This window comes from Erinaceus europaeus, chromosome 16, assembly GCF_950295315.1.
Source record: "Erinaceus europaeus chromosome 16, mEriEur2.1, whole genome shotgun sequence".
NCBI lineage: Eukaryota > Metazoa > Chordata > Mammalia > Eulipotyphla > Erinaceidae > Erinaceus > Erinaceus europaeus.
Window position 1 is genome coordinate 76711509 of NC_080177.1, and position 26992 is coordinate 76738500.

At 44.8% G+C, this 26992-nt stretch overlaps 1 protein-coding gene across 1 annotated transcript; it reads right to left on the minus strand.

Annotated features, from left to right (window-relative positions):
- Nucleotides 1-4084: 4084 nt before the first annotated feature.
- FBXO33 (F-box protein 33) lies at nucleotides 4085-26992 on the minus strand. The gene is made up of 4 exons (XM_060175471.1): nucleotides 26030-26992; nucleotides 12452-12562; nucleotides 11029-11714; nucleotides 4085-6104 (listed from the first exon to the last, which is right to left on the minus strand). The coding sequence occupies exons 1-4, from the start codon at nucleotides 26671-26673 to the stop codon at nucleotides 5833-5835; spliced, it is 1713 nt and encodes a 570-aa protein (XP_060031454.1). The 5' UTR covers nucleotides 26674-26992; the 3' UTR covers nucleotides 4085-5832.

The following is a 26992-nucleotide window of genomic DNA, read 5'->3' on the forward strand; positions in this document are numbered from 1 at the left end:
AAGGGCCTGTTCAAGCCCCCAGTCCCCACCTGCGGGAAGAAAGCTTCACGAGTGGTGAAGCAGGGCTGCAGGCGTCTCTCTCCCTCTCCTTCCCCTCTCAATTTCTGTCTCTATTCCAATAATCACAATAAAAAAAATTTTTTTTAAAGTGGGTTGGGTGGTAGTGCACCAGGTTAAGTGCACATAATAATGCAAAGCACAAGGACCCACTTAAGGATCTGGGTTTGAGCCTCTGGCTCCCCACCTGCAGGGGGGTTGCTTCATGGGCAATAAAGCAGGTCTGCAGGTGTCTATCTTTCTCTCCTCGTCTTCTCCTCCTCTCAAACTCTGTCCTATCCAACTGTTGTTTTACTTCTTCTATTGTAGCAACAATAGGAAAAAAAGATGTCTGGTGACACACCTGGTTGAGCGCACATTACAACGATCGAGGACCCAGGTTTGAGCCCCTAGTCCCCACCTGCAGGGGGAAAGCTTTGCGAGTGAAGCAGGGCTGCATCTGTACCAAAAGACAGAGATTAAATATTTAGATGCATTTGTAATGGGAACACTTCACGCCAGCATTTCCCAGCTGTTCTTGTTAGGAATTTTTACTCCTTTATTCTCACCCTTGTTTCAGGGGGAAAAAAATGGCTGAATGACAACTAAGACTCCATGTGAAATTGTCTCTCTCCCTATCAACTCCTTCCCTCTCAATTTCTGGCTGTCTCTATCCAATAAATACATAAAGATAATAAAGAACATTAAAAAAAGAAAAAAAAAGATGGCCTCTAGGAGCAGTAGATTTGCATTGCAGGCACCAAGCCCCAGCGATAACCCTGGATGAAAAGAAAAGAAAAAATGGACAAAAAACATAGGTAACGTAATAGTTCACTCATTTCTGTGACCTTGGGAAAGAAAACTGCAGTTTCCAAAGGAGGGAGGGAATGGGGACACAGGACTCTGGTGGTGGGAACGGTGTGGAATTATACTCATCATCTTTTTTTTATTCCAGGAGTTGGGCGGTAGCGCAGTGGGTTAAGCGCATGTGGGGTGAAGCGCAAGGAGTGGTGGAAGGATCCGGGTTGGAGCCTTCGGCTCCCCACCTGCAGGGGAGTCACTTCACAGGTGGTGAAGCAGGTCTGCAGGTGTCTGTCTTTCTCTCCCTGTCTCCCCTCCTCTCTCCATTTCTCTCTGTCTTAAGAACGATGACATCAATTACTACAATAATAAAAAATTCCCTTTTGTTGCCCTTGTTTTATTGTATTTTTTAATTTTTTTCCCTTTTTGTTGCCCTTTTTATTTTGTTTCTGTAGTTATTATTGTTACTGATGTCATCATTGTGAGATAGGACAGAGAAATGGAGAGAGGAGGTGAAGACGAGGAGAGAAAGACACCTGCAGACCTGCTTCACCGCCTGTGAAGTGACTCCCCTGCAGGTGTGGAGCCAGGGGCTCGAACCAGGATCCTTATGCCGGTCCTTGCGCTTTGTGCCATGTGTGCTTAACCCGCTGCGCTACCGCCCAATTCCTCATACCCATTATCTTACAGTTCTGTAAATCAATATTAAATCCCTAATGAAAAAAAGGGGGGTGGTGCTGGGTGGTAGTGCATCCAGTTAAGCGCATGTAGTATAAAGTACAAGGATCTGGGTTTGAGCCCCCAGCTCCCCACCTGTGGTGTGGGGGGGGTCACTTCACAAGTGGTGAAGCAGGTCTGCAAGTGTCTTTCTCCCTCTATCTTTCCCACCCCTCTCAATTTCTCTTTGTGCTAGCCAGTGAAATGGAAAAAATGGCCACTGGGAGCAGTGGATTCGCATTGTGGCACTGAAGCCTCAGTCCCTACTCAAAGGAGGGAAAAGATTACCAAATGTTGACTGTATTTAAGTCATGATTTTGAGCTTGGATGCCTATCTTTAGAATGTTCCCCCTAACTCTGGTTTCTTCTGTTACTGTCTCCTTGCATGTGGTAAGATTATGAAAGGGAAGATTCTTACGAATCACTAACAAATGTTGACAAGTTGGTTGTTTTTCGTTATTGGATTTTTTTTTTTTTCCTTCAGTACCAAAAGACAGAAGATGAAATATTTGGATTCATTTGTAATGGGAACACTTCATGCCAGCATTTCCCAGCTGTTCTTGTTAGGTATTTTTACTTCCTCTTTATTCTCACCCTTGTTTCAGGGGAAAAAATGGCTGAGTGACAGTAAGACTCCATGTGAAACTGAGCCACTGAAATGAAGTTTCAGCTGAAGGACTAGTGACATAGCAGGTTACCTGGGATGTCACCTGCTTTTCCAGGTTATCTCTCTCCCTATCTGAAAAAGTTGGCACACAGCAGTCAAACTCCCAGGATGACCGAACACACACAGAGTGAGGAATATAAAAGCATCATTGCATAGTGTTTTAAAACTTTTGAGAGTGAAAAAAAGGATAGGGCTTATGTAGGACATATCAAATAAGTAAAAAATTTGTGTGCCCAGGTACAGAAAAGGGCAGGTATGGGTGGCTTCAGGCTGCAGAGGGAGATGCTGGAGGAGGCAATCAAATGCAGTAGTGTGAATGGACGCAACTATCAAAGCAAAATCAGTGGCCAGGGCCAACACTGGGTGAGAGCAGGCGAAGACAGAAAACTTCATCTGCACTAGTTTCAAATACTTTGGGGGTTGCAGAATATAGCTGTGTTAGCGGGAAAGTAAGTTTTTGGGGCTGGGAGATAGCTCACTATTTCTCTCAGATATACATTCCTATTTTCACGGTTACTAATGATTACAGCACAGCTTGTCTTCTTTTGTTCCATAATTGATCCAGCATTTGAAAATAAACGAACATTTATGCCCCCATTTAAATATTAGCAGATCACGTCATCTTTCAAGTTCATGCCTCCTCTATAAATGTCAGTGTCATTATTTCTAGGTGATGCAGACAATGTTTTTTTAATTTTTTTATTTATTCCCTTTTGTTGCCCTTGTTTTTTATTGTTGTTGTAGTTATTGATGTCATCGCTGTTAGGACAGAGAGAAATGGAGAGAGGAGGGAAAGACAGAAGGGGAGAGAAAGACAGACACCTGCAGACCTGCTTCACCGCCTGTGAAGTGACCCCCCTGCAGGTGGGGAGCTGGGGCTCGAACCGGGATCCTTACGCTGGTCCTTGTGCTTCGCGCCACCTGCGTTTAACCCACTACGCTGCCGGCCTGCTCCAGACAGAATGTTTTTAAACATCAAGTTGAAATTAATAATTTTCTTACTGCTTTCTTTTCATTTATCAATATGGCAAATGATGACACATTTTGGCTAGTTCTCTATTTGTTCCAATTATATAGTATTTCTAATTTTCTTACATGCTTTTTAATTTTTCCATCATTTGTCATGGCAACACACTCTTATGTGGTGAACACTCTCTCCAGCCTTTGTATTTATGTGGTTAGTTACGGGAGTCAGAGGTCCTGTGCATATATGATTTTGCCTCTGGGCCACTCTTCCCTTCAGGTAAGAGGCCGAGACACAACTCAGCACTAGCTTCACCCAGTGCTGTAGCACCTGTCTGGGGCTGGACTCAAACCTGGGCTATTTACCCAGCTCAGGAATTGTTTGTTTTTTAAATAGGTTTGTGTAGTCTTAGATTTTTTTTTACCATGTTAATATTATTTATTGGAAATGTATAATGCTCTAGGATTTTATGCTAATCACTCCACTGTTAAGCTTTTAAAATTGTATTTTGTCAAAATGAGCTAAACAAAAACCATTAAAAGAAAAGAAAAAAAAAAAAGAGGAACATTAAAATGTTCCAACTATTCAACCGAACAGTTTTTATGATGTATACCTACGAAGTTCAGTCCTGCTGCAGCAGGGTATAATAGAAGCTCACATGCTTAGACACAATAAAATAATGATTGCAATTTATTTGACACTAAAAAAAAAATCACCGTGCTTTATAGACAGTAAAACAGATTATAGTTTGGTGAGGAGACAACGTAACAGTTATGCAAACAGACTCTCCTATCTGAGGTGCCAAAGTCCCAGGTTCAATTACCCACCGTCATCATCAACCACTGCTGAGCAGTCATCTAGTTAAAAATATAAATAAATATGAAAATAATTACAATGACCACTTTTTTATGCTTTATTCATTGATTAAAAGAATATACATTTAACATAAACCATACAGCATCAGTCATCAGGTCAAACATTCAGCTGGTTTCCTTACAGTTTCTGTCAGGAGTTATTTTATCTGATCACATTTATAAGATAAAATCTCACCACATCTGGCATTTACACACACTGTGCCAGTGGATTCACACTACTGATGTACATATAAAATCCGCATGGTATGTGCTCACTGGAGACAAAACAGTGCACACCTGTCAAAAGGTCATTTTAATAGAAGGTGGTAAAACCATTTGTAAAACACATAGAAACTTTTTCCATAAATAGAATCCTATCTGGACATTGTTGCATAAATTGTGTTCCCGAAGCTCATGACACAGCAGCCAGGTCTCAGCACTGCTGGGCCCCGTGTCGGCTACTGACTTTATTATTGCAGACTGTCCTAACATTAAATGCACAACATTCGTACCTCTTAAAACTGGGGTCAGGTGGAAGTCTCACAGAGACCACGTCTGTACCGCGGTTGCCCTGAAACAGTTAAGTCGGCTTTTAAAGCCTCTCAGATATAACAAGGTTTTAAAACATACTTCATGGAATGTTCTTCATGTATCATAGCAGCTCATACCTGTGATAGAACAAGCTTTCAGTTTTCCTTTCTTTACATTCACTATTCACAGTGAAACAGGTGCATTTTTTCTTTTTTTTTGTTTTTTTTCTTTTTTCTTTTTATTTATTTATTTATTTTTCAGAGTTCTGAGGTTGCTGACTGAGCCACAGCACAGCTGTGTACCACAGGTCGAAATTCGACCTTTAGTATTACAATCTAGCAGTATCTGGCTGGCCAGAGTTAGCCGGCCCCTGCCAGCATGTGGGCACTTCTTCAGTTAAGTCTATTCTTTGGCAGCTGACACGCGCGCTGACAGAGAAAAATCCACTGACTTGTTGCTAGGGGTTTCACGACTAATGTTCACGTGTCAGCATGTGTGTTTATGACTCTATTTGGATCTTCCCTTAGGTTTTACCCTGGATACACTTTCTTCCTCTACTATTTGAAATCTGGGCTAAAAAGCTAACTTGAGTTTATAATTGATGAATAAAATTATGTCAGATATAGATTTTCTTTTAAAATCCAACAATTTGAGTATTCATGTTTATGTAAATGCATTAAAAAAAGATTAAGCAAAGTTCTAACCTAGTGCTATAGAAATTTCAGAATGGTAACTGGTGATATCAACTATCATGAAAGTTAAAGTCTTGGCTTTTCTGTTAAAGATAACTCATTTGGGATATTATATGCTGCTTCTTTCATTTCGATTCAAAATTAATAAAATGTTACCAGAAAGCATGAATGCAGCACGTCACATACAAGTCCACAGCTATGAGCAGCTACCTATCTATGTATAAAAATAGTTTGGCTCCTGAGCTCTTAACTCTGACACAGAAGGAATAAAAACATCAAAAAGGCAGAGTAACTCAGTGAAAAATAGTTAGCCAGCAACCTCAGACATATCCTTAAGGTTTGGTAACAAGTCCATTAACCGTGAAAGCCCTATACAATGTCACTCTGAACTTCTAAACCAATACCTGACTACGTTCTTTGATCAAGAAGTAGAATATACATGTATAATTCTATAAAGCTAATACTGATTAAACACAGCACAAAGGGATTAATTCACACTACTGGGGGAAAAAAAAAACGTAATAGAACCCTACTTGCATATGTAACCACAGGAATTGTACATTAAAAAAACTAAAGTTCTTCGCTGAAGCTTTGCATCTCTCTGTAAAAATGACGATTTGGTTCAGTGAAGACACTGAGTGATTCAATGTCCATGACCGCATGCCAAGGGTGACCCAGGCCCAGGGATACCTGCTCAATAAGGTTATGCACTGGATCCACATCCTGGTCGGCTAGTTCACCTTGGTCAAAATCAATGCTTTCTTCTGTGACTTCAAGCACTTTTAAGTCAGAGCCACGAAGACGAGCGATGGCGATGAGGTTGTGTGCCCAGACGGTGTAGCCTTAAGAACAAGCAAGTGACAAGCAAAGTCATTTCCTTGCACTTCCATTTCTCTTACTTTACTCAAGCATCACAGGTTTACATGACACTGTACAGGGGCTCACCCGTACAACATCAGAGTGCCGTTCCCACCTCTGTCCACACAACAGAGCCCCTTTACCTGACTTTCACACCCCCAATACTTAAACTCTGGGAACCTCTATATTATTCTCCTAAGAGTTCAGTATCCTTTTTCTTGAAAGGAGGAAAAAGCTTTAAGGAGAGAGGGTTGGGCTGGACAGATAGCATAACGATGATGCAAAAAGACCCTCATGCCCGAGGCTCCGAAGTCCTGAAGTTTAATCCCCAGCACTAACCATAAGCCAGAGCTGAGCTGTGAAAACAAAAATCCAAAAATGGGCAGAGGATATGAACAGAATATTCACTACAGAAGAGATACAAGAGGCCAACAAGCATATGAAAAATTGTTCCAGGTCACTGTCAGAGAAATGCAAATAAAGACAATAATGAGGTACCACCTCACCCATGAGAACCCTCCTGCACTGCTGGTGGGAATGTAAATTGGTCCAACCCTTGTGGAGAGCAGTCTGGAAAACCTCACAAGGCTAGAAATGGACCTTCCATATGACCCAGTAATTCCTCTCCTAGGGATGTATCTTAAGGACTCCATAATACCCACCCCAAAAGGTATGTGTACACCTATGTTCATAGCAGCACAATTCGTAATAGCTAAAACCTGGAAGCAACTCAGGTGCCCAACAGGCTGAGGAAGTTGTGGTATAAATGTACACAATGGAATACTACTCAGCTATTAAGGATAATGAACCTTCTCTGACCCTTCTTGGATGGAGCTAGAAGGAATTATGTTAAGTAAGATAAGCCAGAAAGACAAAGATGAATATGGGATGATTCCATAAACAGAAGCTGAGAAAGAAGAACAGAAAGGGAAACTCTAAGCAGAATCTGACAGTTTGGAGTAGGGCACAAAAGTAAAAATCTCTGGGTGGAGGGTGAGAGTAGATGTTCAGCTTCACTGTGGGGGAAGTGGGGAGATACACAGACGTTTGGTGGTGGGAATGGTGTTAATATACACTCCTATTAAAATATAGTCTCACAAATTAAAAAAAGAAAAAGGGCTTAATCTTCAAATAACCTGTCTTGGTTTTTGCATTGAGGCTTCACATTTGCATGATTTTGCCATTCGTGGACTTTTTCCTCCCCTGTAAAAGCTTTAGATAGAATTGTCTGGTGGCCGGGTGGTGGTACACCTGGTTAAGCACATGTTATAATGTGCAAGGACCCAGGTTCAGAGCCCCCGGTTCCCACCTGCAGGGAGAAAGCTTCAAGAGTGCTAAAAAGCAGGGCTGCAGGTGTCTCACCGTCTCTCTCCCTCTCTATTTCTGGATGTCTCTATCCAATAAATAAATGAAGATTAAAAAAAAAATTGTCTGGGAAGTGACACTGTGGATAGTGTCAGTCTTGTAAGCATTAAGTCCTGAGTTCAGTCTCCAGGACTGCATGTATTGGAGTGATGTTCTGTTTCACTCTCACATTTATTAAAAAAAAAAAAAAAAAAAAAAGGAAGGAAGGAAGGAAGGAAGGAAGGAAGGAAGGAAGAAAAGAATGAATTCAAGATCAAGAGAGAAAGAGAGGCCACACTCAGAAAGTGTCCCTGGTGCTGCGCACGGTGCTCACGTGTGATAACTGGGGACTCTAACCCAGGTCCTCAGGGCCAGCAAAACAGCTCACTTGAGAATGTCATCCATCAGAAACAAGTAACAACATAGTTTAGTTGGAGAGGCTGTGGGGACAAAGGAACCCTCCTGCACTGCTGGTGGGAATGTCAATGGGTCCAACCCCTGTGGAGAGCAGTCTGGAGAACTCTCAGAAAGCTAGAAGTGGATCTACCCTGTGACCCTGCAATTCCTCTCTTGGGGGTTTATCCTAAGGAACCCAACACACTCATCCAGAAAGACTTGTGTACGCCTATGTTCACAGTAGCACAATTTGTAATAGCCAAAACCTGGAAGTAACCCAGGTGTCCAACAACAGATGAGTGGCTGAGCAAGTTGTGGTCTATATACACAATGGAATACTACTCAGCTATGAAGAGTAATTAATTCACCTTCTTCACCTCATCTTGACGGAGCTTGAAAAAAATAAGTGAGAACAGCCAGAAAGAGAAAGATGAATATGGGATCATCTCATCCATACGCAAAATTTCAGAAACAAGAATAGAAAGGGGAAACCAAGTAAACCTTGAACTGGGTTTAGTGTATTGCACCAAAGCAAAGGACTCTGGGGAAGATGGGCAGGGAGGGGCTGGAAGGTTGGGGTCCTGGTGCGTGATGCTGGGAAAGAACTGAAGGTGGGGGTGAGTGTTTTGGGACTTTTACAAGCTGTGTGGCAGCAACCGTGCTGTAAACCCACCCATCTCCCCAGTAAGAGAGAAAAGAGGCAAAGTTCACTTGGGGACCGGCCTGTTTGGCCACGCACGGGCCTTGGCTCTGAGCCCAGCCCTTACGGCACTGATGCACTAAAGGAAGCTTCAGTGCTGTGGTCTCTCTTTCTCCCACCCTTTCTGTTCATATTCTCTCCCTCTCTCTCTCTCTCTCTCGCTCACTCACTCGCTCTCACTCTGGAGCTCAGTGCCAGCACTATGAATCCACTGCTCCTGGAGGCCACTACTCCCCCCACCCCCAAGTCCTCCTGCCTGCTATGCACTCTACTGGATGAACCACAGCTTCACATTGAAGGCCTGCGGTTCTGCAGTGCATGTGCCAGAGTGATGCCGTGGTTTCCTTGCTCCTCACTCTCATCAATAAATAACATATATTTTTTAAAAAATGTTATTTATTTATTAATGAGAAAGATAGGAGAGAGAGGGAAAAAGAACCAGACATCACTCTGGTACATGTGCTGTTGGGGACTGAACTTAGGACCTCATGCTTGAGAGTCTAGTGCCTTAGCGCCACTGCGCCACCTCCCGGACCACAATAATATCTTTAAATTTAAAAAAATATATATTAATGAGAGAAGAACCACAGTATCACTAGCATATGTGATGACAGGACTGAACCTGGTACCTCATGCTTGAAAGCCCAATGCTTTATCTACTGCCCCACCTTCCAGGCCACTGCTATTTCTTTTTCCTATTAAAAGAAAAAAAAAAAATCATGGTCCGGGAGGTGGCGTAGTGGATAAAGCATCGGTCTCTCAAGCATGAGGTCCTGAGTTCAATCCCTGGCAGCACATGTACCAGAGTGATCTGGTTCTTTCTCTCTCTTTCTCTCTCTCCTATCTTTCTCATGAATAAAATCTTTAAAAAAAAAATCTCTGGACTGAGGAGATAGCATAATACTTATGCAAAAACTTTCAGGAGTCGGGTGGTGGCTCAGAGGGTTAAACGCACATGGCGCAAAGCACAAGGACCTGCGGAAGGATCCTGGTTTGAGCCCCCGGCTCCCCACCTGCAGGGGAGTCCCTTCACAAGCAAAAACTTTCATGCCTGAGGCTCCAAAGCTCCAGGTTCAATCTTCCATACCACAAGCCAGAGCTAAGCAGTGTCTTGGGAAAAGAGAGAGGGAGGGAGGTAAGTAGGGAGAGGGAGAGTGAAGAGTGAAGGAGAGAGGGAGAGAAGAGAGAGAGAGGTAGGGACATGTACTGCAGGCAGATATGTACTATATTTTCTTAGATAACTTTGAGATTTTTTTTTTCTGAAAATCAATATGACGCTTTAAAAAAATAAGTGATGGGAGTCGGGCTGTAACGCAGCGGGTTAAGGCACATGGTGCAAAGCGCAAGGACCGGCGTAAGGATCCCGGTTCAAGCCCCCGGCTCCCCACCTGCAGGGGAGTCGCTTCATAGGCAGTGAAGCAGGTCTGCAGGTGTCTCTTTCTCTCCCCCTCTCTGTCTTCCCCTCCTCTCTCCATTTCTCTCTGTCCTATCCAACAAGGACAACAACAATAACTACAACAATAAAAAACAAGGGCAACAAAAGGGAATAAATAAAATAAAATATTTAAAAAAAATAAATAAATAAAATAAGTGACAAGCCAGAGAGCAAATAACTAAACGTTTCATGTGTAAATGGTGTATCTTTGTAACTTAAAAAGTATACAAACTTGGGCTGGGTGGTTGCATATCCAGTTGTGTGTACACATTACCAAGTACAAGGATCAAGGTTCAAGACCACCCCCCCATCTGCAGGGAGAAAAGCATCACAAGTAGTGAAGCAGTGTTGCAGGTGTCTCTGTCTCTCCCCTTCCCTTTCAATTTCTCTGTCCTATCAAATAAAAGAATGGGTGAAAAAAGTGTACAAGCTCGCTATCAACTGTTATAAATAAGATTTCTTGGCATATACACATGTTGGTGATATCCTTTTAATTAGAATGTTAGGTGGGATGGGTAAATAACATAATGGTCATGCAAAAAATTTGATTTATTTATTAACAAGAAAGAGAAGGGTAAAAATACCAGAAAATCACCCTGGCACATGTGATGTCAGAGACTAGACCCAGGACCTCACGTTGGAGAGCTCAATGCTTTATTCACCGTGCCACCTCCAGGGCCATCATTTCTTATTCTTATTTTAACCAGAGCACTCACTGTTTAGTTGTGGTGTTGGTTAGCTAAGTGTTTATTGGTTTACTTAATAGCGCACAGGATGAAATAAAATCAAATAGGGATGGAAATGGATAGATAAAAGTCCCAAAATAAAACCTCGGCCAGATTTTCTCTACACAATGCAGAAAGGAGGGGCTAGTTGGAGTCGCTCCCCCCCCTTCCCCCCCTGCTGGCGGAACCTAGGACCTTAGTGCCCGCTCCAAGAACAAGGTTTTAATAATAAGGTTAATAAGACAGAGGAGAATGTTTCAGGTGTAACAAACAGCAACAGGGAGCTACAGTAAACAAAAGTCACCTACCATGAATTGCCATGAGAGCGAGCTTTGTGCATCTCCACGCTAACAGAACCAGCGGGTCTTCATTTCGGTTGTCGCTAAGGTCTGGAAAGCCAGACGTGTCGATCACATCATTCATTAGTATGAAATGAGTGAGGAACTTGTCATACTGCCTGGATATAAGATCGACAATGGCCCCTGAGACACAGGTGACGTAGCTGTCGAAATGAATCCTCTCAAGCGGTATGCTGGGTTTCAGAATCTTGAACATGTCTTCACTCTCGATATCAAACGCCATTACATAGACCCGAAGGCTGGCGCTCTTCCGTGACAAGGCTTCCCAGTGCTCATCGTTTGGCATGTTGTCCAGAGACTTGTGCATCACGGAAACGTTGTGGACCAGGAGAGAGAGTCGCTGCAAAGGCACGTGGTTGCTATCAGTTAAAACTCTTGCCATCTCAGCTGTAAAGTCACAGAAATCTAGGGCAAGTGAGCGCAGATTCACAAACCGCTCCAGTTCGACTGCAGTCACCAGGGTATTGCTGCCCAGAAGACTGCTGTCCAGTAAGCTCAGGTGCTCCATGGTGTTAGCAATAGAGTTGGAGAGAGACGACAGTGATGTCGGGGTCACTACTTCCAGCATAAACCCACAGGACAGCCATCTCAGCTGCCTACTATTACTGAGTATTTCTTCAAACAGCTGCTGAATTCTGTAAGGAAGACATGCCGCAACGAACCTGTTAGCATTTGTCTTGAGTTAACAGTGACTTTCGAAGATGAACAATGAAATGGCATGTCTAGCTGGGGTCCACTTTCTCAGTTAATCTCTATCTAATCACAGTAATACTGTCCACAATGTCATCAGAATATAATGAGTAGCTGTTAGTACACTTACAGATATAATAGGCATATGCCCACGTGAGACAGTAACATGTTCGAATCCAAGGAAGGCATTTTGCATCAATGTGGTCGAAAAGCTGATGACACATAATTTATGTCATAGCAAAGGCAAGTAGAGAAATAAAATTTGTAGTGACAGCATTTACCCAGCAAACTGTCTGATTTGTAACATGAATAGCATATACTAACTGCCAGTGTATCTAAGAAGTTTCTTAAGTATTTTATTTATTGAATCTGTTGGGTAGAGACATAGAGAAACTGACAAGTAAGGGGGCTGTGGGGAGGGAAGATATGGCATTCCTGCCTCATCACTCGTGAAGCTTCCCCCCCTGCAGGTGGGACCAGGGGTTTGAACCCAGGTCCCTGCACACTGTAACGTAAGTTGAACTGGGTCTGACACCACCTGATACTTACGTCAGAGTTTTACTATTTCCAATACATATTTTTTTAGAAACAAAAATTATTACTCTCTTGATTGTGCCTTACAATGTCTCAGTAAAATTAAAATGATTAATGTAAGTCCCTTTCCACAAAATATATTACTTACTGTTTAATTTTTTTGCCATCAGGGTCCACCTTGCTGAGGTATGTGTTTGACAAAGTTCCTTGCTGTTGTAGAACACTTATGTCTCCAAAAAGACTAAATTTCTGGAGGTTCCTACAAAAGTAAATTTAAGTTATTTTCATCTGTTGCCATGGCACCTCCCATACTGTGCCAGGGCTTGAACCCAGGTCACACACACTGAATGTAGACAGCCTGCCCATGCGGTGAGCGCCTCTCTGGGCCCTGTCTTCTCACTCCCTACCTACCTACCTACCTACTTCCTTCCTTCCTTCCTTCCTTTCTTTCTCTTTTTTCTTCCCTGTTTTTTTTAATGAGACTCTTCTTGGCTTCTGAGCTAGTGGCTTGCAGTTAGTTAAAAAAAAAAAGTTTTGGGAGTCGGGCGGTGGCGCAGCGGGCTAAGCGCACATGGCGCAAAGCACAAGGACCGGTGTAAGGATCCCGGTTCGAGCCCCCGGCTCCCCACCTGCAGGGGAGTCGCTTCACAGGCGGTGAAGCAGGTCTGCAGGTGTCTATCTTTCTCTCCCCTTCTCTGTCTTCCCTCCTCTCTCCATTTCTCTCTGTCCTATCCAACAACAAAGCAACGTCAACAATGGCAATAATAACCGCAACGAGGCTGCAACAACTAGGGCAACAAAAAGGGGGAAAAATGGCCTCCAGGAGCGGTGGATTCATGGTGCAGGCACCGAGCCCAGCAATAACCCTGGAGGGAAAAAAAAAAAAAGAAAAAAAGAGAAAAAAAAAGTGTTTTTTTGGGGGGGCAGGTTGTGCTGGACTGGGTTAAGTAAGAATTCCCAAGAACCTGGGTTCAAGCCCTTGGTCCCTACCTGCAGTGGAGCGGGTGGGGAGAAGTTTCATTAGCAGTGTAGCAGTGCTGCAAGTCTTTCTACCCTTTCCCTTTCAATTTTCCATTTTTCTCTTTCTCCTCCTATCTCCCCTTTCTCTCTCAATTTCTTTCTCTTTTTTAAATATTTTATTTCAGTGAGAGACAGCGATGCAGAGAGAGACCAGAGCATGCTCTGCTCTGGCTTATGGTGGTGCTGGAGATTGAACCTTGGCCTCGGAACCTCAGACATGAGTTGTCTATTGCAAAACGCAAACTATGCTGTCTCTTCAGCTCTTCCCTCTAAATTTCTCTGTTTCTGTCAAATAAAGTATTTTTTAAAAATATTTTTAAGGGAGTCAGGCTGTAGCGCAGCAGGTTAAGCACAGGTGGTGCAAAGCACAAGGACCTGCGTAAGGATCCCGGTTTGAGCTCCCACTTCCCACCTGCAGGGGAGTCGCTTTGCAAGTGGGGAAGCGGGTCTGCAGGTGTCTCTCTTTCTCTTCCCCTTTGTCTTCCCCTCCTCTCTCCATTTCTCTCTGTCCTATCCAACAACAACAATAATAACTACAATAATAAAACAACAAGGGCAACAAAAGGGAATAAATAAATTAAATAAATATTTTAAAAAATTTAAATGCAAAGAACAGTTGAAACTGAGGGTCAGTGTTTCAGATTCAAGTTGAAACATGGGTGGAAAGCATATAGAATGTATCCTTTTGTTCCTATTAAGAAGTGATCAAAGCTGGGGACAGGTGAGGTAATTAGTGATTGAGACACGAGGGCACTACTGAGCTCTAGCACGTGGCAGGCCAGAGATAGAACATAGGCTATCACACATGCTTGTCCTATGTTCTCAAATGCTGAAACCATTCTCCCTAGCCCAAGAACTGGGGTTCTATCACTTAGCTCATTCTACCCCTTTTTTAATATATATCTATGTGTGTGTGTATATATATGTATATATATATAATTTATTATTGGATACAGAGATTGAGAGGGATGGGGAGGTAGAGAGAAAGACAGCGAGACACCTGCAGCCCTGCTTCATTACTTGTGAAGTTTTCCCCTGCAGGTGGGGACCAGGGGCTTGAACCCAGGGCCTTGTGCACTGTCAAGTGAGTGCTTAACCAGGTGAGCCACCACCTGGCTCCCCATATTCTGTCTCTTATGATTAAGATATATCCTTGAATAGTCTCATGTGGTCATATGTGGGATATTTTATAGTATATGATCAACACTTGTCAAAAACATTTGTACTTATTTTTCCATCCAAAATCAAAATCCACTTGTGCAGAGAAAAACAATTCACCTTAAAACTTAGCCAAGCCAAAAAAAAATAAAATCACGTTGAAATTGGATTACAGAACATATGGTAAATCCACGGAAACACTGTATAATCTCCAGGTGGCTTATTATTACTTCAAATGGTAAAAAACAGACCGGAAAGAATATGTAGGCAACAGCACTAGAACAGAACCTACCGAACTATGGCAATAAACAGATGCTTCATTTCAAGGCCAGGAAACTACGCCAGTAACACACAGTCCTTCCACCTAAAGATTAAATCTGTGATGCGAGTTTTTATCTACTCGGTTTATTTGTTCACTTATTTACTGTTGAATAAGCAAGTAAGCTAGTGAGTTAAATAGGGTTTTTTTCTGGCACAACATCCACAATGCATTTGCTTGAAAGGCATGTAACAAAAGCATAATGGGAGGGGGAGCACACCTCGCTAAGCGCACACCTTAAAGACCCAGGTTCAAACCCCTGGTCCCCACCTGCAGGGGGAAAGCTTCAAGGACATCAATAACAACAACAATAAAAAACAAGGGCAACAAAAGGGAAAACTAAAAAAAAAAAACAAACACCAAAGACAAACCATATTTAAAAAAAAAAAAATGGTATCCAAACCCTAGGTGTTCTCTCTCTCCTTTTTTCTTGACACCAGGCCCTCATACATACAGGATTTCGACTCTCTGAGCCACTTTCATTCAGAAAGAGAAAGGGAAAAAGGCAGCACAGCCCTAGCAGCTCCTCCATTACTACAGCACCTGCCGCGGGATGCCAGGGCTCAGACACGGGTCTGAGCAGGACAGCGCAATGCAGGCACGCGCACGCGACTCTGGTACTCAGGGCCCCAGGCACTTTTGTCTTAAAGAGCGTGAGTCAGGTGGGGGAGGGAGTTAGCATAATGGTTATACAAACAGACTCTCATGCATGAGGCTCTGAGGTCCCAGGTTCAAACCCCTACAAAACTATAAGCCACAACTGAACGATGCTCTGGGGGTGGGGATAACTGTGTGAATCATTAAGATTAAAGGAAAGCAAAATAGTCAAAAACAATCACGGGAAGACGACTTCAAATATGCTGGGAGTAGCAACTAAAAGGGCGTTATGTTAGCTCGACCATTTTATGTAATTAAAAACCTGTATGCAATTTCTAGTACTCACCACTTGTGGAAGGCCTTCAGGTAATATCAAAAACCAGTATCAGCGGGTTAAGTGCAGGTGACACAAAGCGCAGGGACCAGCATAAGGATCCCGGTTCGAGCCCCCGGCTCCCCACCTGCAGGGGAGTCACTTCACAGGCAGTGAAGCAGGTCTGCAGGTGTCTGTCCTTCTCTCCCCCTCTCTGTGTTCCCCTCCTCTCTCCGTTTCTCCCTGTCCTATCCAATGACGACAACAATAACTACAACAATAAAAAAAAAAAGGGCAACAAAAAAGAGGGAATAAATAAATATTAGAGACCAATCTCGGGACTCTTCTTGCCTACTGCCTACTGCTCCCAGCCTGGCCACATGACTGTCCCCTCGCCTACCTGACTGCACCGTGGGGTTTCTTTTCCTGCCCTGCAGCAGACAGAGTGTCCCTCTCTAAATTTTAGATTGTCGGGCTAGCTTCGTGGGCGGGAGAGAGAGATACGACCAGGGACTCATGGCTGAGTGGTACGCAGTTCAGTCTTTATTCATGTGGAGCGCAGTGCAATCTAAGCTATCTCTAATCACAATCCTGTCCTTATAGATCCTGAGGCGGAAGAGTCAGGTCCGAAGAGGATGTACGCAGGATAGGGGGAGGGGAGAAGGAAAAAGCGTGCAAAACAGTGGGGGTTAAACCAATGCCCTGGAGGCAGGGCGGTGCTTAGTTAACAGTGGTTATGTAAATAAGAATACAGTGTTAAACAGGGGGGATTAAACCAATGAAACAGAAGGGGTGTCTTAGAAGCAGAATTTAGAAACACAGCAACATTAGACAACCTCACTCTTTGACCCCAAATCTTTACGAGTGATTTAATAGTGATTTACACAAGTATGGGATAACGGGTAATCAATCCACACTGTTCTCACCACTGGAGCTCTGTGTCCCCGCTCCCTCACTAGAAACTGCAGTAGTTCTCCCAAGGTCCCAGATATGGGCTGAGTATGATTCCCATGACTATCTGTCGATATGTTTACATACTTGCCCATTTTTTCTATGGTCCTGCCTTCTCTTCCCAAGTCACATCTACACCTGTTGCTACGTCCCCCCAATTTTTTTTTTGACTCTCCACAGCACTCAAGAGTAAAGTCAACGTCCTCACAAGAACCTGAGTTAACTGTGAGAACATTCGATCTTGACACTTTAAGGAGTCTGATGGACTGGAGAGCGCACACTAGGTAGGACAACTGCAGTACTGTCACCAGACCAAGTCTGAGCATAGGAGCCACAGGTGCTATGGGATCCTCTCCCCTCTCTTGAGCCTGTGTGAATGAAAAAAGTGGCCCAGAATGATAACATCATGAGGCCCCATTCCAACAAAAGGAAGAAAAGGAAACTATTTTAAAGGCTGAAAAATTGTCCAAGACCACAAAGGAGTTCATAAGATACATTTCCCCCTGCTTTTCTGAATTGATGAAAGTGGGCCAGTCAAACAGCTCACTTGGATAGTGTGTTGCTCTGCCAGGAGCCTGACCCGACACACTGCAGGGTGCTTGGCGCTCTCCCTCTCGGCTTCCCTGTATCTAAGACAAAGCGACACAGAAACAAACTAACTGATGAAAGCAAGAATAATTCAAGTGAATTCTTAGTCCAACCTCTAGGGTGCTGATAATCACATATCATTTTTTGTTATTTCCTCCCCTCACAAATGCTAATGAATGACCTCCTGTTTTTAAAACACTTTAGAAAAATCCTGACAATAGGACTTTGTCATGACAGAAATGTTCCTAGTGTGTGATGTTCAATCTAGAAGCCACTAATCACACATATTGAATAGCTATTGAGCCTTTGAAATGTGGCCGGTGAAAATCTTTAACTGTATTTAATTAGCCACGTTTATATACTGGGAAGAGGCAGCTATATTGAACAGGTCCAGCTTTAAGAGGACAGATAGAATGCATTGGTCTATAATAGTATCCCTTATTAGCTTTATTCGCACCCATGAACTAAAAGCAAGTCTTCATAGATTTGCTTCACAAATCCAATTACTATCTATGAATTATCATTCTCAGATCCTAGAAGTTGCATGGAAGAGATATGGTATCTAAAATTGATATTTAATATGCTAATCTAAGATGATTTTAATAATACTAAGGAAAAGAAAACTGAGTCTCATAGAGATTTAAAAAAAAATCTGATTTTTCCTTTTATCTACAACCTGGCAGGAAATCCTCATGGCTCTACTTCCAAAACATATTTTGACTCAATTCACTTTCAATCTCCACTCTTCCCACCATATTCCAGGCTACCCACGGCTCTTACCCAGCTACTGTGAGAACTTCCCACTAGTCTGCACCCTGCTCCTTCTCACAGTTCATTTACTGCACACCCACCAGAGCAACTGTCTTCAAGTGCAAATCAGAAAATTAGTCACATCACTCTTGTCTTTTTACAGTTATTTTAAAGCAGTCCACTTATTTCATTTATTACATTTGAGCCACAGAGAGAGTTTCACCTGAGAGAGAAGGCGAACGAGAGCACTACTGTTCCAGTGCTTGTGGTGCTGGGTCTCAGACCAGGACTCTGGGACAGAGAAGGTTCTCAAAATTTGGAAGGAAAAAGCTTAGACCCTTTATAAAGTGATCAAGTTAGATAAACTTTTCCAAGGCTGCCTCAGAACTAACATATTGAAATAGTAGTACTTTTTAAAGAATAATTTCACTCAGAAGTTGCTTGGTAATTTAACACAGAAATTTGTTTTGCCTTGACAATTCTTTACTTCTATATTGTACCTGTCAGTTCTCAAATTATAAGGATGCAAATGTAGACTAGACAATGTCCTAATCACTCTGCTGCCCCAGGAGGTCAGTTTCTTTGGCAGGTTAGAGTCTCCTCTCCTTCATTCTCAATGACCTTGAGGCCACCCCTACAGAACCACTGGGACTTGTCAGATTCAAGGAAAGGTGTCTTCTGAGTGTGAACTTCTCACTTCTCAAGCAGGTGCTCTAGGGCAGTGCAGATCTGCCAGGGTCCCAACCTAACATCTACTCTGTAGGTGAGCTTCTTTACACATATAATAAAAGGAAGCTCTTAAAAGTGAAGTGCTCTGAGGTTTAAGGTCTGATCCCCGGAATCACATATGCCAGAGCTGAGTGGTGCTCTGGTCTTTCTGTGATAGAAATACATCTTTTTAAAAAGTGAAACAAGATTACTATATGTGTTTGCTATACTACAGTGGGGACATTACTTCAAGAGAAGTTACGGCTGAGGGGGCCGGGTAGTGATGCACCGGTTAAGCATAGACATTACTATGTACAAGGACCCTGGTTCAAGCCCCAAGTCCCCACCCGCAGGCAAGGAAGCTTCATGAGCAAGAAGGCAATCGGCAGGTATTTCTCTTTTTCAGTCCCTCCCTATATCTCCTTCCCCTCTCCATTTCTTTGTCCTATTAGATGAAATAAACAGGGGCCAAATAAATAATAAATAAAAATAAACCGGGGCCAGGTGGTGGTGCACCTGGTTAAGCACACGCCTTAAAGTGCTCAAATTCCCAGGTCCCCACTTGCAGGAGTGAAGCTTCATGCATGGTAAAGCAGGGCTACAAGTGTCTCTCTGCCTATCTGCCCTTCCCCTCTCCATTTCTGTCTCTATCCAATCATGAGTATTTTTAAAAAATGAACAAAGAAAAGACTGAAGGTTGGTGGAGACAACACCTTCAAGAAATTTCCTGTCAACTTTGAGAGTTACATGAAACACTGAAAGAATGTTTAAGCTATTTAAAAATATATTTTTAAATGGCCTTATAAGATATTGGATCTTGCTAGACAAATGGTAAGGAAAACTCTTCTTCATTGTGCATGTCCATTAACAAGATGAAATCCAAGAATTTTTCTTAAACTATGGGATTGGTATGATTTAATTTATATTACTTTTTTATTGGATAAAGACAGAGAGAAATTGAGAGGTGAGGGGGAGATAGAAAGGGAAAGATGGAGAGACACACTGCAGCCCTGCTTTGCCACTCGTGAAGCTTCCCCTGGCAGGTGGAGACATGGGCTTGAACCTGGGTTCTTGTGCACTGTGATGTGAGCACTTAACCAGGAGTGCCCCTATTCATATTACTTTTTAAAGATTTATTCATTAACACGAGGGGGGGGGAGAGCGCTTGCGAGTGCATACACGTGATGCTGGAACTCAAGCTTGAGAGCTCAGTGTTTATCCACTGTGATACCTCCTGGGCTGCTCTGTTTGATTCTTAATGAGATATAGAGAGGACAGAGTGAGACCAGAACACCACTAAGTTCTGGCATGTGGTGTGCTGGGGACTGAACCTGGGACTTCAGAAGCTCAGGCAAGAAAATCTTGCATATAATCACTGTACTATGTCCCTGGCCTGGAATCTATGATCAATAAACTTGTTAAGAAGGTAAACAGGCGGGAGTCGGGCGGTGGCACAGCGGGTTAAGCACACGTGGCGCAAAGTGCAAGGACCTGAATAAGGATCCCGGTTCGAGCCCCCCGGCTCCCCACCTGCAGGGGAGTCGCTTCACAGGCGGTGAAGCAGGTCTGCAGGTGTCTGTCTTTCTCTCCCCCTCTCTGTCTTCCTCTCCTCTCTCCATTTCTCTCTGTCCTAGCCAACAAAGATGACATCTATAACAACAATAACAATAACTACTACAACAACAAAAAGACAACAAGGGCAACAAAAAGGAAAATAAATTAAAAAAAATTTTTTTAAAGTTTTAAAAAAAAAAGAAGGTAAACAGGCATGTTCATGAAATGGCCCATCTACATATGTGTAGTCATAGTTACAACCCAGAATTTTAACAAGAAAATCAAATTAAAACAAAATCTCTCTGACCAGCTGGAGTACTCATCTCTGCTCCGTTTGACATTGCATTCAAAAAAAGCTATACACATTTTTTGTATGGAGGCTTGGTGGTGGTACAATGAGCTGAGCGCACATGTTACAATACCCAAGGATCTGAGTTCAAGCTCCCAATTCCCACTTGCAGGGGGAAAGCTTCACGAGCAGTGAAGCAGGTCCACAGGTATCTCTGTCTCTATCCTCTACCTCCCCCTCCCTTCGATTTCAAATAAAGATAGTAGAAATATATTTTTAGTATACTTAACCAATTACAGCTCAGTGAACAGTCCAGTGGTTTTCTGTTCTTCCTGCTCATCAAGCAGGCAGGGGGCAGGCTCCCTCTTAAAGAGAAGGGAGCTCTAAACCCACAAGACTGTTACCAAATGAGAAGCCTCTGCACCTTCTTGATCTTTAGCAGTTGTTCCTATCACCTGAGTATCGGCAGAGTGGCTATAATCACTGACAGTACAAATGCCCATGAAACCCAGGAGCCAAGCAAAACAAAATGCCACTTATGCTCTCAGAACAGCACCCTCGGAAACTTCCCACAGTTCAGGTGGTTGATTTTAGTTCTTTCCTGTGACACAAGCAAATAACTGAGACACAACCAAATAACGCTCTGAATTTTATGAATTACATAAAGAAAGCACAAAGCCAGGAAGCACAGTTTACGACTTAAAAGGTTTCGTACTCCTTTTCCTATTTAAAAATGGCAAGATCACTGTAAATTCAACTTAGAAATGTAAAGAATGATGCCAAATTTCAGTCTTTTCATTAATTATTACATTTTATGGTTTTAAGAAAAAATACCAAAAGCACTACATGAAGTCGTCTGGGATTTTCATGAAGCTGATTCTACAGTTTAAAGCAAAGAACAGGCTTTAACAGAGCTGTCGAATAAACACCTTGATTTAAAACACTGTCTTTCCTTACTTTTCTTTTGGTAAGCTGGGGAAATTCCACGAGTGATTTTAATGCAACTGAGTCACTTTTTCATGGGGGGGGGGCGCTAAGGAGAGAGAGAGAGGGGAAGGGGGGAGGGTGAGAGAGAGAGAGAGAGAGAGAGAGACACTAAGTACCAGAGTTGTCCTCAGGGCTGCAGCATGCCCATGTGGTGCTGAGCCTTGAACCTAGGCATATGCACAGCTAGGCAGTCACCCTACCAGGGGAGTTATTCCTCTGGTCCCAAACATTTTCAAAATTGTTAAAATTTAAAGATAATTAGTCTGTGGGGCTGGGAGACAACATAGTGGTTCTTTAAGACTCTTGCCTGAGGCTCTGAGGTCCCAGGTTAAATCCCCAGCACCACCTGGTATCAGCCAGAGCTGAGCAAGGCTCTGGTGGTCTCGCTCTCTCTTCCTCTGGTTTTCTCTTACCAAAATAAGTAATGCTAAAAGAAAACAAAGATAATAGTCTCATTTGTGTGTTTAACATACATGAGTACTTGTAATATTACCAGAGTATCTCAAGGTGTTTTTCAAAATAAAGGTGGACTTATTTCCAAATACATAAAATTTATTTTTAAAATCCATTAAAAGAAACCCACCATTTGAAGAATTGTGTGCTAGACATGGATGAACATTGAAAACTTTATGCCAAATGAAAGAAGTCAGTCAGAGGTCCTATACTGCAAGATTTCATTATACAGAACACGCTGAGCTGGCAAATCAACAGTGACACGAAAAGACCAGCTGGGGAAGACCCGAGGCAAGGAGATGACAGCTGGGAGGTTTAAGGGTTTTGTTTTGGAGGTAAAGAAAATGTTCAGGGGGGCCAGGTGGTGGTGCACCTGGTTAAGCACACACATTACAGTGTGCAAGGACCCAGGTTCAAGCCGCTGGTCCCCAGCTTCAGGGGGAAAGCTTCACAAGTGGTGAAGCAGGGCAGCAGGACTGCAGCTCTCTCTCTCCCTCCCCCCCATATCTCTCCGCTTCACCTCAATTTCTTTCCATCCAATAATAATAAAAATATTTTTTAAAATGGATGAGTATACTTTGCCAATAATCAACTCAACAAAGCTGCAACAGTGGTAGTGATGAGGAAGGGTCAGAGAACAACAAAATAAAAAATGTGATACCCCACCACTAGCCTTACAGCGTAATCCAAACAACCAGATATTACAACACTGAAAAGGAGCTAGGACCGTCAAGCCTATTCTTACTCAGACCAAAGGCACACTTTTTTTTTTTTTTTTGGGGGGGGGACGACGACACACATTTGCTCAGAAGTGCTACCTGATCTCAGAACAGAAATATCTAGTTGGTTCTCTGTGATTTCACCCCAAAGCTGCTTTTATCAGTATAGTACATGCTGACCCTGAATTTTTTTCAACTTTGGGAACAGCAGGTCCTCCGGCGATATATTTGACTCTGGCAATCTCCAGCATGATCTAGAACAAGACAGAACCCTCGTGCCATATACAATCAAAGTAATGGGGCTGATGAGATAGTTCACCTGGGTGGTGGACTCGCTGAGTCTTGAGTACAGCCCAGGTTCCAGCAATGGAGAAGTGTCAGTGCTGCTGTCTTCCCCTCTCTCCCTGTCTCTGTCTCTATGGGAAAAGGTTGGCCTGGAGGGACTAGACAGGGGCATACACGTTACCAGGCCCCAGGCCCCAGGGTTCAAATCCCTGGCCCCCACATGCAGGGGGGGAGCTTCATGAGTGATGGAGCAGGCTGCTGTGTCTCTCTTTCTCTCCCCCCTCTCCATTTCTTTCACTTTCTCTCTCAAGATTTTATTTATTAATAAGAAAGATAGGACGAGAGAAAGAACCAGACATCACTCTGGTACATGTGCTGCTGGGTATTGAACTCAGGACCTCATAATGAGCCACCTCTCAGACTATCATTAAAAAATGATTAAGGGGGGAGTCAGGCGGTAGCGCTAAGCACAAGGACCGGCATAAGGATCCTGGTTCAAGCCCTGGCTCCCCACCTGCAGAGGAGTCGCTTCACAGGCGGTGCAGCAGGTCTGCAGGTGTCTGTCTTTTTCTCCCCCTCTCTGTCTTCCCCCTCCCCTCTCCATTTCTCTCTGTCCTATCCAACAACAATGACAACAATAATAACTACAACAATAAAACAAGGGCAACAAAAGGGCATAAATAAATAAAAATAAATATAAAAAAACGTAAAAAAGAATGAATAAGGGGGCCAGGCGGTAGCGCAGCGGGCTAAGTGCATATGGCATGAAGCACAAGGACCGGCGTAAGGATCCCAGTTTGAGCCCCTGGCTCTCCCCCTGCAGGGGGGTAGCTTCACAAGTGGTGAAGCAGGTCTGCAGGTGTCTGTCGTCGTCCCTCCCACCCCCCGCGCTCAATTTCTCTCTGTCCTATCCAACAAAGATAGTAATGAGAACAACGATAAACAACCAGGGCAACAAAAGGGGAGAAAATAGCCTCCAGGAGCAGTGGATTCATAGTGCAGACACTGAGCCCCAGCAATAACCATGGAGGCAAAAAAATAATAATTTAAAAAAATTAAAAGATGTTTTTAAAAAGTTGGCTTGGAGGAACGAAGTCCCAATGACAAATCAGAACAAAAACAAAGACAATAAAAAAAGTAAAGAAGTGGTCCGGGAGGTGGCACAGTGGTAAAGCTTTGGACTCTCAAGCATGAGGTCCCGAGTTCGATCCCCGGCAGCACATGTGCCAGAGTGATGTCTGATTCTTTCTCTCTCCTCCTATCTTTCTCATAAATAATAATAAAAAAAAAAAAGTAAAGAAATGATGGTGTGAAAACCCAAACTGTTGAGCCACTGGAATGCTCACTCTGCTTCTGATACAACTTGGATATACTTAATTCAGGCTCTTTCGATGCTGACACAGAACTTTTAAAATTACACACATATATAAATAAAACCAGGACTCAGCCTGAAAACAGGACCTACTCTCAGCGCTGTTCAACACCAGTGCCTGATGTTTAACGTGTGTTCACTGCAGAAGGACTGTGACAGCGTGCAAGGGCCCTACACTGTTGACTATCTGTCTCCTTTCTATGAAGCAGGGACAATCACAGCGGCCAACTCACAGGGTCACTAAACTAGTAAGAGTGAATGTGAAAGTAACTGTAAATTGCTAAACTATTAAGTGAATCGCTCCTTCTGTTTTGAACTTTCAACTCAGGTTAATTGTAACCTTAGACTATTCAGAGAAATAAAAGTGAGCACTGAGGAAGATGCCACTGGTTTTGGCTGGAGAAACAGCTCCCTTGTACAGTGTCCTGCTTTCCCAGGTGTGGGACCCAGGTTCAAGCCCGGCACCGCCCTGAAGGAAGCTTTGTACTGTGTCTCTCCCATCTCTATCCATCCATCTACAGGTGCGCCTACTTTCTCTCCCTCTCTACCCTCTGTCTCTATCTAGAGAGGCGCACACTCATTCTACCTCTTTCCTTCAGTTGAGAGAGAGACACACTATTCCTCCAAACATAAGAAGTGAGTCCCGGGAGGCCAATAAAACCCTAAGGCAAGGGGGCCGGGAGGTGGTGCGCCTGGCTGAGCACACATGTCACAGTGCACAAGGACCCAGGTTGAAGCCCCCAGCCCCTACCTGCAGGGGGAAAGCTTCACAAGGGGTCTCTGTCTCTCACCCTCTCTATCTCCCCCTCCCCTCTCAATTTCTGTCTCTAGCCAATGAACATAAAAAAATTTTTTTTAAAAGTGTGCATACTATCAGCTAAGTTCAAAATCACGGAACTATCCATCTTCTGCACATAGCAAAGAAAGCAGAAATTAAGGAAGCAATATCGAAGTAAAACAAAAAAACAAAAACACCTAAGGCAAAACCAGGGCCCTGGCTGGCTCAGGCCTTTGCTGTGTCCGGGCACAGTCATAGCTCGACTGTGTGACCCCCCCCCGGGGGCCAGCTGAGCCTGGGGTGCCCGGCGGGACCCCTGAAACCCGCACCCCCTATACACACACACACACACACACACACACACACACACACACACACTTCACACTCTTTGCAGCGAGCACACCTGCAGCGTAACCTGCTCCCTCCTTCCTCCATCACCGACCAGGGCGGGGGATTTTTTTTTTTTAAGGGGGGGGGCTGGGGGTAGATAGCACGATGGCTATGCAGTGACTCTCATGCCCCAGGTTCAATCCCCCGCGTTCAGTGCTCTGATTGGAGAGAGAGAAAGTCCAAGTTGGAGCCCCTCCTGGTCCCCACCTGCAAGGGGAAACAAAAACAACAAAACAACAACAACAGCAGCTTCCCGAGCAGTGAAGCTGGGCTGCCGGTGCCTCTCTGTGTCTGCGTCTATCTCCCTCTCCCCCTTTCAGTTTCTCTGTCACTAGCCAACAATAAAGACATAAATAAAAACTAAACCAAAAAAAAAAAAAAAAAAAAGAGGTTGGCGTGATGGGCTTTCTTTGCAGTAGGATAAACACACGGCTACAGTCAGAGGGGTGGGGGCCCGGCCAAACGCTCCCCGTCCCCCCGGCCTCCGTCCCGGACCTGTTGTTGCGGATGCTGAGCAGCACGCACAGCACCAGCTCCAGGTAGGTGCGCAGCACGTCCAGCCAGCGCGCCGCCAGCTGCGGGGCCTCGAGCTCCTCCCCGCCGGGCGCCCCGGGCTCCGCGCCTCCGCCGCCTCCGCCGCCGCCGCCGCCTCCGCCGCCCGGGTGGTTGTCGGCCGCCAGCTCCACCCGCAGCTCCCGCACGAACCAGCCGCACTTGCGCATGAGGAACTCGAGCCGGGGCCGCTCGGCCGGCGACACGCGCAGGCCGACCCGCAGCTGCGGCCACAGCGCCGGGTAGAAGAGGCACTCGCGCCAGTGCGAGCAGGACGCCGACGCGCGCAGCCGGTCGGGCGGCGGCAGGAAGGAGAAGATGTGCACCACCAGCTCGCTCGGCAGCGACGCGGCGCCCGCCGCCGGCCCGCACAGAGCCATCCGGCCCGGCCGCCGCCGCCGCCCGCCCCCGCCGCCGCCGCCCCCGCCGCCCGCCGGCCGCCCCCGCGCCGCCCGCAGCAGCCCCCGCAGCCGCAGCCGCAGCCACCGCCGCCGCCGCCGCCGCCGCAGCCGCGCCACCCGGGCGGCCCCGGCTCGGGTTCGAGCTCCCGGCGGTCGGGGCTGCGGCGCTGACAAGAACAACAACATCAATGACAAGGAAGGAGGGGGCGGAACCGTCGCGGGTCTCGGCCGAACCAAGTGCGGCGCCGGCGGCGGAGAGGGGGGACGGGCCTGCGCGGGGGCGGCTCCGGACGGACAGCCGCGGGCCTCCCCGCCCCGACTCACGCGCGCCCGCCGCCGGCGCACTCGGTCGCCGGACACAAAAAACCGCTCGCTCGGGCTCGCTAGGGGTCCGGAAGCGGGGGGGGGGGCTCCCGGCGACCGGACGGCAACCCTCCCCGCGCCTGGAGGCGGAGGCGTCGCGGTGGTAGAAGCGGAGTTTGACGTCGTCGCTGGTGGGAGGGGC